Raw genomic sequence first — 12,705 nt, forward strand, 5'->3', positions numbered from 1 at the left:
GAATGGCCAGCAAGAAGTCCAGATCTCAATCCGATTGAGCAGGTTTGGGACAACCTCAATAGAAGGCTGAGAAGTTCAGAAAATCATCCAGCTACTCTTAATGACTTGGGAATCCAACTCAGAGAAATCTGGGAAGGATTAGATCAGAACATTTTAAGATCACTCATTTTGAGTATGAACCGTCGTTGCCGAGCTGTAATTAACGCAAGGGGTGGAAATACCAAGTATTAAATCACTTATCAGCATTCCAGTATTTTGAAAATTGTTTATTTCTCTTCTTTCACATAAGATTCGGTGAAATCCTGAATTTTTCTTCCATTTAAAGTGTCTTGTTTCGTTCAAAACCTTCCCGAGAGAACATAAAAATAAGTTATAAAGTCAATGTAGAGTTAACTTTCATTAAAATTGAGATTTTCAGAATGTGCGTTAATTTTTTTGCGCAGTGTAATACTGAACGACCTTGCTGAAGATTTTAACTCAACGTCAATAATTTTTTCTAAATATGACCTGGATAAAAGTTGGGATTTCCTCCTAATTCAACCCAGGTCAATGCACCAATCGAAAGTAGCTGAGAGAGATCTTCGATTTGGCAACAATGTGCAAGTACCTTGTTTTGCTAAAGTCTATCCTGTTATTTGCCGGTGGGTTGACTTAAAGTCGATTGGATAAGTCGAATGCTTAGTGATTTGTATATTGAAAGTGAGAAAACAAACGTGTTCTTTGTTTGTTATTAGAATCTCAGGATATAAGGGTGAGTTTTGCAAGAACTATTTTGTCACGAAAACAAAGAAGTAAGAAATAACGGTAGAAGTTGTTTTCCAACAATCGATAGATATTGTGTTGCTTTCCATTCTCTGGGCTTCCCTATGTGGAAGTTTCAATCCATTCGAGGTATGATTATCACATTCAATCCAAACCAATTTGCCAAAAAAATTTCTTTTTAATACAAATGTTTAATCTTAACTTTTCACATAATCTTTTTCATATATTTCTGGTAAAATGCTAATAATCAACAGTACTAATTAGTAATGTTCATCGGATTCGTATTCAAAATATCCAGATAATAAAATAGTAAAAGTTTTTTTAAAATCACAAAAGAATGTTGTGGGCTGTAGTCCTTATACGGTGACTATCAAGTAGTTCACTGCCAAGGAAAAACCGAGTCACTACAATGTCTATATTGTCGCCAGTTCATGAGAGCCCATTTCGAAAGAAAATACGAATCTTTTAAGAGAAAAGGCATATTGAAAAGTGTCCCAAACTCAATGCTCACTGAAAGTATCTCTAACTATAGAACTGAGAGAAAAAATGTTCAAGAAGTCCCGATCTCTTTATTCAAAATAATATCTAAGCAGTTCATAGATAACTTGATTCGTCTTATAGATGTCGAGATGCTTTCTATGAGCATCGAATTTGGGGCGATTTACTCATTTTGGTAATCCAAATTTTCTCGAAAAACGGCCTAATATTTTTTTATTATGTAAACGGCGTTTTTTATAAGGGGTGCGCGTAAAAGTTGACGGAATTTTTTCTCCAAGATCACCCTGTATAAACAGAAATACAGTTATGTTCCACATACATATCTGTTTTTACGGAAATATTTATAATTTTTTTCGACATCCTGCTTGATTTTTCTATCGTTTTGAAGAGGTGACTCTGAATTTGTGCGCGAAGCTAAAAATTGTTATTTTATATCTAGATACACGCAAAATCTCAGCAAGATCGAAATCTTCTTCTGTGGCGTACTGAAGGTATCTCTTCCGTCTGTTGATGTTATTTATTTCTTCGAAACTGAATGCGTTCAAGGTTTTTCCAAACCGGTTAGTCAATTAAATTGTTAAACATTCCGAATATGTACAGGATGGTCCATATTCGATGCAACAAGTGTTTTTTAACTGCTTGAGAAATTTCGGTGAATGAAAGGATTTTCTCAGAACTTTTAGACATGTTTAAATTAGAATAAGCTTCTCAGTAATCGAACTGCATATAAAATGAAGGAATAAATTATTCAAGATTATCTTATCACAGCTTATTTATTCAACACTTCATGGAAATAACTCTAAATGATTTGACCCATAACATTTAATCAGGGAATTCTAAAAAAAGTTCGTTAAATGTGAATATTCTTATTGGATTTTTCTTACAGTTTTTTTGAATCGAACCAAATTTCCCAGAGATGGAACAAACAGTCTACGAAGAGAGCCCAATCCAACAGGTAAGTTAACATAAAAAAAAATAATCATTCGGCAGCTCAAGAGTCTCACAAGTATCTCCAGAAAAACAAAAGTTCTCAACAGGTTTTATTGGGTAAAAAGAGAGAAATATACTGGGTCTTCCAAGATTAGAATTCATGAATATTTAAAGAATTTCCTTAAGAACAAGAATAATTCAATATATTCTAATCACTTATTAGAATTAGAATTTACGTTCGATCATAATTATATGGCTTGAAATTCCTAGAGGCTCTAGAAATAAATAGAGGTAATGAAATTACAATATTATTGAACGATCAAGTGGAATTGAAGCTCTTAAATTCCTTGGCGGGATTCATTTATTGCTGGAATTCCCAGGATCCAATGTTGAAAACATATACCTACCACCACATTCACCTATGTGTGTGAGTCATTTTGAAGAACTTCAGTTACTAAAACTGTAAAATCTGAAGGAATACCTCTCTAGCGAAACAATTGATGATAATATAATGACTCTTATTTTATTTTCGATTTAAAATGGATTTCTATCGAGTGAAAACAGAGTTAATCCAAAATATAAATGAACTATACATATATCATTCTTGAAATATAGTTATTTTTCTCATAAAGCTGCTGTGACAAATTGAATATTCATGAATACCTATTAATAATTTGATGTTCGCAAAAGTGGAATAAGTGCCACTTATGTGAACATATTCTTGAATCTCCAATTTTCATTCGGAATTCTTCACTTTTTAATTTTATATTTTCTTCTTTTTAGCTATACAAGTTCCGTAACTTGGCTTCTAATCCAAATGATCCAAATGACATTAGTATACCTGCCACACCTGAGACTAGAAGCGTAACTGACAAAAACTATACAATTGTGTTTGCCATTGGTTTGATTATTTTGGTGAGTAGAAACATTTCTCAAAAACTATAAGAAACATTTGCACGAATGTGGTATAGGGTGTTTTTTTTCGAGGTATATAACTTTAAGTTGGCATTACTGTTCAAGATGGCGACCGATTTAAAAGCTGTCAAGTGATTTATTCTCAGTTTGGTTTGGCAATTCATCATGAATAGACTCACGCCTGAACAACGCTTGCAAATAGTGCAATTTTTTTTCGAAAACAATGGTTCTATGCGGAATACGTATCGCGGACTACGTCCATTCCATTTTGTTTAGCGATGAAGCGCACTTCGGGTTGAATGGCTAAGTCAACAAACAAAACTGCCGCATTTGGAGTGAAGCTAATCCTCAAGTGTATGTCGAAACACCGTTACATCCAGAAAAACTGACTGTTTGGTGCGCTTTATGGGCTGGTGGAATCATTGGTCCGTACTTCTTCAAAAACGATGATGGCCAGAACGTTACAGTCAATAGTGATCGGTATAGAGCCATGATTTCTAACTTTTTCATTCCTGAATTGAACAACCATGATGTCCAGGAGCTGTGGTTCCAACAAGACGGCGCAACATGTCACATAGCTCGTGCCACAATCGATTTATTGAAAGACACGTTTGGTGACCGCCCAATTTCACGTTTTGGACCTGTGAATTGGCCTGCAAGATCTTGTGATTTAACACCGCTAGTATACTTTCTGTGGAGCTATGTAAAATCATTGGTCTATGCGGATAAGCCATAAACCCTTGACCATTTGGAAGACAACATATGCCATGTTATTGCCGATATACGGCCACAAATGTTGGAAAAAGTCATCGAAAATTGGACGTCCAGATTGGACTACATCCGAGCCAGAAATCATATTTAAAATGTAATGCCACAAGATTATCTTGTGGATAAATAAAATTCATGTCAATCGAATAATCCATCGTTGTTTTATTGCAATTTAAAGTTCTATAGCTCTAAAAAAAAACACCCTTTACATACCTGATCCTCCCAGCTCAAAGATAGGTACTTTGAATTTTAAAGGCAAAAAAATCAATGAACCTATATTGAAAAAAGTATTTTTCGGAAACGTATCCACATATGATCATTATATTTGAAATGTATATTGATACGATGATACTAGCTAGATACAATATGTTTAAACATATTGAGTTTTAGCAATTATGTATATGCAGTTTCAAAGTTGTGAATTTTGGAATATTCATTCGGTGTTCAGAACGAATGATTCTGGGTACGATTCCCGCTGCTGAATAATCATTTAAATAATTTCACCTTGATAATTTTACATTTTTTTTTCATGTGTATTCAAAATATCTTGCGTTGGAAGTTGAAATACTATTCGTAATGTAAAATCTTCAGTGTTTATTTATTTTTTTTCAGATACCCTTTCTTGGTTACACGTTAGCGCATTCAGATATAAACAATTTGGCGGATCATGATGGTTGTGGTAACTTATGTGGCCAGGAAAACAAGAAATATGACGAGTGGAATTGCACAGGACAGGATTTCAGGAATAAGAAGTAAGACAAAACGCATCAGTGGAAATTATGTAACAGAATTGGGAAATACCACTCTTTCTGGTCAGTTTTTCACCTGACGATTCGCTTACTACTGCGGTAAGCATCTTCAGAGGTTTTTAATTCGTAGAATGTAACTCGACGCTTGATTTCTCTGATATGAATGACGGTTCTCTCCTGATGCGGTATTTATACTCTCTCCACCACTCCACCAGAGGAAGGGGCATAGAGTAATAAACATAGATAGGGGGAGTATACGCAATTTTTACATGTCCCCAACATGGTTAGATTACGTTGTCGGATTGTGATATAATTTCAAATCCACAATTTTACTATATTGTTATGAATGTATATTATATATTGAATGAAATATATTTATTTGAGTGATTCTCGATTAAATATGCAAATTTGAATATTTGGAACCTGATATTTTTCCTAATTGTCGAATTTATAATAAGCAGAATATTTATTATTTTCTTTATCTACCTGCTGAAATCCAAGGTTTGGCAACTTTTGCTCTCCTAGTGTCATCGGTTGTTTCACGTCGTTTGGCGCGCTCGAAGTTTGTTTCCTGAATTTCTGATATATTTAGGTATTAATTTCAATATATTTTGAGTTGATATGGAACGTTGATTCACTTTGGAACATAAGAAGTGCCTTCTTTGAGGCGAAATTCCCGAATTGAGTGAAATATCGTATCACTGATATGTTTTTATTTCCGCGCGCTTCATGTCAAATTTGATAGTTCATGTTGGGGACAAAACTTGCTTACTGAAAATGACATATGCTCCCTCTAGCTATGTTTATTACTCGGAACTATGGAGTTCATCACCGGTGTGGACTATTTGTGCAACCTTACCGTGAAAGCCTTCAGTCATTCACGTATTGAGTAAGTCTGATAAAATTCTGAAATTAATCTGTTTTTCAGATGGTTGGCTATGACCTTCAATGGCAACGAATGTACTGATACCTGCAAAAAAGAGTGAGTACATATATGTTTAAACGACCCTTAAAAGTTTGGAAACAACTAGTTAAATTTAATTTGGATTGAATTCAATGATAAACCCCCTTGAAATATATAGTTTACGTTTTGGAATGTAATCCAATGAAATCTTTTTACTCAGTTTGTCGTAGCCTCTTGATAATTTATGTATTGACTTCATTGTCCCTATCTCTAGCGGATTTCGAGTAATTGATAGATATACTCCTTTTTTTGTGTAATAAAAAACATTCCCAATCATACAGAGTTGTTCAAAATCGCAGGCTTCAACGAATCATACTAAAATGAAAAAAAGTGCGTTTTTTTCATATTGAAATGACATCTCATAATGAAATTATGAGATGGAAGAAAAAGGAATTTTTTTTCAGAAGATATAGCATGACCTTTACCTAAATTGTAACTAAAAGCAATTTTCATCCCAATGTATAGATAAAATTGTAAGAAATAGTATGTAGATGAAACGGTATAGAAAAATGAATATCAAAAAAATTTTATCTAAAAGAATAAATCAAGGAACATAAGAAATGAATCTGGATGAAAATATAGGACGAAAAATGTATGTTCATGAAAATTTCAAGTTAGTAGGTCCGTTCGAGAGTTATCGTGTATACGGACGGACATAATCAAATTTATGATTTTATTGGTCTTCAGTGAGTCGAATCTTTTTTCCTGACTCCATTTCCTGTTCAAAATACAGAGACGATCAAAAATGAAAAAGTACAGACGCGAAGTCTGGAGCTTTTCCACATTTGTTCTAATATCACTGAGTATATCAATGACAAGATCTGAAGCCTATTGTCACGTGTTATATTGATTATTTTTATATTTCTAATTTACAGTTATTTTGGATGTTTTTCGGAGAAAGAGGTTTTCGACCCTGTTGAGAAGTTCAAGGTAAGATCTAATCATTCGATTTTTATCATATTATCTGTACTGGTTATTCGCTTCTAAAAAATCAACTCTCAAATTGTATTCAAAATGTATAATGTACAAACATTAACTTGCATTTAACCTAATACTTATAATCTTCAATAATTCATCCCCCAAAAATGACCAAAAAAATAAGTCACTCTTCGGTACTTATGTTTCAGGTTCAAAATCCACTATGGCAAGTAAAAAATTCCTTCAATTCATTACAGATTTTTTTTTTCAGAAATTTTTGAATGGTATAGAAGAAGGGACATGGATCATAATGACATCATTAGTGACATGCAGTGGTGAGATAATTTGTGAAATAAGCCTTTCTGGAAGATGCAGATATCTATTTTCACGATTCAGGTTTCGGGATTACCTACTTTCAACATCTATTCCTATTTATAATACGTATTGAATTCCACAAAAAATAAGAGATTTTTGACTGATTCAACTTGAAAAAATCATCTGGTATATATTTGAATCAAAGAAGAGCGAACGTTAAGAACTACCAATCTCAGAAAATAGTTGTCTTCTATTGGTTAAATGAGTACTTACCATTCTCAATCCTTTACAGTTTGTTATCGATATTTTTTTTACCTTTAAACTTACTAAATAAAGGGTGTTTTTTTCGAGGTATATAACTTTAAGGTGGCATTACTGTTCAAGATGGTGACCGATTTAACAGCTATCAAGTGATTTATTCTCAGTTTGGTTTGGCAATTCATCATGAACAACGCTTGCAAATAGTGCAATTTTATTTCGAAAATAATGGTTCTGTGCGGAATACGTATCGCGCACTACGTCCATTTCATTTTGTTTAGCGATGAAGCGCACTTCTGGTTGAATGGCTACGTCAACAAACAAAACTGACGCATTTGGAGTGAAGCTAATCCTCAAGTATAGGTATATGTCGAAACACCGTTACATCCAGAAAAACTGACTGTTTGGTGCGATTTATGGGCTGGTGGAATCATTGGTCCGTACTTCTTCAAAAACGATGATGGCCAGAACGTTACAGTCAATGGTGATCGGTATAGAGCCATGATTACTAACTTTTTCATTCCTGAATTGAACAACCATGATGTCCCGGAGCTGTGGTTCCAACAAGACGGCGCAACGTGTCACACAGCTCGTGCCACAATCGATTTATTGAAAGAGACGTTTGGTGACCGCCTAATTTCACGTTTTGGACCTGTGAATTGGCCTCCAAGATCTTGCGATTTAACACCGCTAGACTACTTTCTGTGGGTCTATGCGGATAAGCCACAAACCCTTGACCATTTGGAAGACAACATTCAACGTGTTATTGCCGATATACGGCCACAAATGTTGGAAAAAGTCATCGAAAATTGGACGTCCAGATTGGACTACATCCGAGCCAGCCGTGGCGGTCATATGCCAAAAATCATATTCAAAATGTAATGCCACAAGATTATCTTGCGGATAAATAAAATTCATGTCAATCGAATAATCCATCGTTGTTTTATTGAAATTTAAAGTTCTATAGCTCTAAAAAAACACCCGCTACTTATTTTTTTTTCGATATTGATGGAATTTTTTGTTGATCATTGATCATCCGCTTCCCAGTTACCTATTTGTGAAATTAATCTGATTTTATTCTTTCAGCATTATGTTTGGTTATGCTCCTTCTTTTCAAGTATGCTGTTGATTTCACGGTTTGGTTTCTTCTCATAGGTGGTATGGGTGTAACTGCAATTGGAGCATGTTTGTCTTGGTAAAACTTATCGAATTATAATAAATTAATTGTTTTTTTTATAACTGAGTTATTTATAGGGGACAATATCGAAGATACGCTACCTATAACGGAGACAGTAAGAAGGCAAAAAAATATTTCGAGTTGGCATTAACTTTAGGACTTATAACGGTTGGAATGGTAATTCTTTTAATTTGTTTCATCAAGAGGGTGAAACTGGTCATTCAACTGTTTAAAGAATCAGCCAAAGCTATTTTTGAGATTCCTGGTATGATTTATTTACCCTTTCTGGTGAGTGAAATAAAACTTTCTTCAATAATTTATAAAAGGTTTTTATAATAACAGGTTTCATTTTGAAAGAAAACGAGTATATTTTGAGAGAAATCAATGTGAAGGGGAAACAATATCAATTTTTTTAGAGCTATAGAACTTTAAATTGCAATGAAACAACGATGGATTATTCGATTGACATGAATTTTATTTATCCGCAAGATAATCTTGTGGAATTACATTTTAAATATGGCATATGACCGCCACGGCTGGCTCGGATGTAGTCCAATCTGGACGTCCAATTTTCGATTACTTTTTCCAACATTTGTGGCCGTATATCGGCAATAACACGGCGAATGTTGTCTTCCAAATGGTCAAGGGTTTGTGGCTTATCCGCATAGACCAATGACTTTACATAGCCCCACAGAAATTAGTCTAGCGGTGTTAAATCACAAGATCTTGGAGGCCAATTCACAGGTTCAAAACGTGAAATTAGGCGGTCACCAAACGTGTCTTTCAATAAATCGATTGTGACACGAGCTGTGTGACATGTTGAGCCGTCTTGTTGGAATCACAGCTCCTGGACATCATGGTTGTTCAATTCAGGAATGAAAAAGTTATTAATCATGACTCTATACCGATCACTATTGACTGTAACGTTCTGGCCATCATCGTTTTTGAAGAAGTACGGACCAATGATTCCACCAGCCCATAAAGCGCACCAAACAGTCAGTTTTTCTGGATGTAACGGTGTTTCGACATACACTTGAGGATTAGCTCACTCCGGCAGTTTTGTTCGTTGACGTAGCCATTCAGCCAGAATTGCGCTTCATCGCTAAACAAAATAAAATGGACGTAATGCGCGATACGTATTCCGCACAGAACCATTATTTTCGAAATAAAATTGCACCGTTTGCAAGCGTTGTTCAGGCGTAAGTCTATTCATGATGAATTGCCTAACCAAACTGAGAATAAATCACTTGACGGCTGTTAAATCGGTAGCCATCTTGAACACTAATGCCAACTTAAAGTTATATACCTCGAAAAAAAACACCCTATATTTCTATCTGAAAATCGAACTTGGAATTATCCTAAATATATACAGCCAGGAATTTAGCATCCCTTTTAATCCTTGTATCAATAGGCAGTATAACCGTTTTAATTCTATAAAGAAACAGTCAATATATATTCAGTTCTCGACATCGTTTAAACCGCTCTTGTCTTAGACGCAATACTTTGCACTAAAATATTCAAAAACGAGGTGTCATCTGCATAGTTGCACAAGAGATCACAGATCACATTAACTTGCAAGACATTGAGGTAAACCAAAAACAAGAGAGGTCCCGAGATCGAACCTTGAGGTACTCCCCTGAGAACTCCATGCTAACTTGATCTCCCCACTCTCAGGATCTAAATACTGATATCTACCTCTTAGATATTGTAGATTTTCCGTTTCTATATCCAAATTTTTCCGTTCCAAGAAATCGATCAACTGCTTCTTTATGATTTTCTCCATTATTTTCTATATCGAACCCTTCATTTAGCGAGCTGTAGCACCCCACATTTAAGTTGTTTGAATTCATAAATACCAAGAATAAAATTTGATATTTTTCAGACATTTGTTCCTGTGATTCTGTCTCTGGTCCTTTATACTGTTCTATGCTTTTACATGTACACGGCCAGAACATTACAACAAGTCGGTAGCAACTTAGAGTATGATTTTGATGGAGCTATGGTTTTCACGCTTATCTTAAATTTTTTCATGTTCATTTGGATTGCATTGTTCATGTATGGAGCACAATATATGATCATTTCTGGAGCAGTTTCTGCTTGGTTTTTCACCAGGTAATTTTAAAAAATTCCAAATCTCTAAAAATTTTCTACAGAAAATTGTATATACAACAGTATACACACTAGTTTTATAATTTCTTTTTTAGAGACAAAAATTACTTGGACAGACCATTGAGGACTTCTTTCATGGTCTTTGTAAAATATCATTTGGGTACAGTATTCCTTGGATCCTTGATAATAGCAATTGTTACATTCATCAAGGCGATTTTGAGGAGCTTGTCGTCGAATAACAGAACTCGTTGGATTGTTGAATGCTGCTGCAACGAAATTCTTGCATTCTTGAAACTGTTCTCCAAAAATGCTTACGTTCAAACAGGTATGAAGGAGAAATACATGATCACCGTTCTTCATTGAATTAATGTATATGTATGATATTAAGATGTTTTTTTCAGCGATGCATGGCCAGCCTTTCTTCAAATCTGGTGGACGAGCAGTGAGTTTGCTGGTCTCCAACGTTGAGAATGTCATCGCCATCAACTCCATTGGTGACTTCATCCTTGCTATAGCTCAGGTTTTGATTGTTGTTATCAATAGTCTCCTAAGCTATCAGATCGCTAAGGTGACCATTCATTTTATTCCATTTGCTAAGTTAATAAACAATTTCAAATCCGAGAATACTTATAGTAAGATATACTATAATAAATTATCTTGATTTCAGGCATCAGAGAACGAGAACTTGGCTGGCATTTTCATAATTTGTTTGATTTTCAACATTTTTATGGTTATAACATTCTTTGCCATATTCGAAGTAAGTATATGTACCTAATATGACTAACAGCCAAACATCTCTCTCGAACACATTTTTATAATATTTAATTCCAGTCGAAATTTCAAACTTTCACTGAATTCTGACCCATGGGACTTTGAATAACAATATCTCAGAATTTTATATAATATTTCAAGTCTGAACAGCACGAGGATAGCTCTCTGGATAGAAGCAATAGCATTGGCATTGAAATTCATTACAGATCACAAATCTCTTCATCCTGTGATAGATAGATCAGTCCAATAAGTAATTCTAAGACTATCAGGGAAGGTACTGGTAATGAGGGAATTAGAAAACAGAGAGCCCCCTTCCACTATTACTTCGTGAGTATCCAGAACTGACTTCTCCATGTGAGTGGTTCTTAGGCCAGTCAGCACCGGACATTTGCACACTATGTGTTCTACTTCCTTTCCACAGAGTCTGCAGATCTCATCTGCTGACTTACCCATTCGGTACAAAAGGTATTTGCAAAGACAGTGTCCTGTCAGCAGTCCCACCATTACCCAAAGCTCAGGTCGTGGTAGCTTCAGGAGGTTCCTGGTACAGGTCGGTGAAAGCACCACAAATTTCTTTGCCTGAGCAAGACCCAGAGTATTACTCCAGAGGGTTTTTCTTATGTCCCAATCTCTTTGTGGGACCACTGCCTCATATTGGTCCTTTCCAAGTCCAAAGAAAGGCTCAGGACCAACCTTGATGCCTCTTTTTTCTACCCATAGTAGAGTAATGACACTAACAACCATAGATTATAGAAATCCATTCCTCAATTAGTTTATTTCCGGTTTCTGTACTTATTAGACATTTATATTCAACATAATTTTTTCAGGCTACCATAGATTCAATGTTCATGTGCTTCTGCGAAGATTCGCTGATCAATGATGGTATGTCCAGGCCATACTACATGACCAAAGGACTACGTCAATTAATCGAAAATAGTAAGGCTGTTTTTCAATAGATTAACTAGACAGGAAACAATGTTTTAATTTTTTTATATCCATTTACCAAATGTTGAATATTTTTACATCAGTACAGTGTATTTCTGTGAATAAAAATCTTTTAACTTAACTAGTAACTTGTTTTCAATAAGAAGCAGCATTCTTTACATGATAGATTGAATTTTTTGGGAACGATTTTCGTTAACGCGGAAAAAATTCATCACGAAAAAAAATAACTTTATGCTCCATCTAGGCTTCTCCTTCTTTATGTCCTTTTTTACTATATAGGTACGTATGTGTATGGTTGGAGTAAAATTGGTGTGATTAGAAGTAACACGAATGATATAACAGCAGCTCTGCAATAACCTGCAAATTCATAAATTTTTTTTAAATCGAACACAAAATTCAAAGCATGAGAATATTTTGACGTGTTGATTTTATGGTAAATCTCAAAAAAAAAATCAGCCTTGCGATGCTGGAAAAGTATATTCTGTGTTAAGATTCTAACCAAGAACAGACTATACTTTCTCCAGGACGAAAAGAATAGGTACTTATTTTTATTAAGAAACAACAATAGAAACTCAAAAATATATCTGAAACGCCAAAATATATTATAATGAGCAATGAACCTTATA

The 12,705-nt window shown here is 34.7% G+C and overlaps 1 protein-coding gene across 3 annotated transcripts; it reads left to right on the forward strand.

The window, feature by feature from the left end:
• The first annotated feature begins 593 nt into the window (after positions 1–593).
• On the forward strand, positions 594–12,200 carry LOC123672654 (choline transporter-like protein 1). Of its 3 annotated transcripts, none has more exons than XM_045606852.1 (14): positions 594–751; positions 2,147–2,215; positions 2,974–3,105; positions 4,486–4,625; positions 5,551–5,604; positions 6,462–6,516; positions 6,776–6,839; positions 8,164–8,272; positions 8,332–8,542; positions 10,137–10,366; positions 10,459–10,688; positions 10,765–10,931; positions 11,031–11,120; positions 11,962–12,200. In XM_045606852.1, exons 2-14 carry the CDS (start codon positions 2,177–2,179, stop codon positions 12,088–12,090), a joined length of 1,650 nt encoding a protein of 549 aa, XP_045462808.1. In that variant the 5' UTR covers positions 594–751; positions 2,147–2,176; the 3' UTR covers positions 12,091–12,200. The 3 variants fall into 3 exon arrangements, with proteins under 3 accessions (XP_045462808.1, XP_045462809.1, XP_045462810.1); XM_045606853.1 differs by lacking the exon at positions 594–751 and adding an exon at positions 813–891; XM_045606854.1 differs by lacking the exons at positions 594–751; positions 2,147–2,215; positions 2,974–3,105 and having other exon boundaries at positions 4,605–4,721.
• Positions 12,201–12,705: the final 505 nt, after the last annotated feature.

The sequence above is a fragment of the Harmonia axyridis genome, chromosome 2 (genome assembly GCF_914767665.1).
Source record: "Harmonia axyridis chromosome 2, icHarAxyr1.1, whole genome shotgun sequence".
Taxonomy (NCBI): Eukaryota; Metazoa; Arthropoda; class Insecta; order Coleoptera; family Coccinellidae; genus Harmonia; species Harmonia axyridis.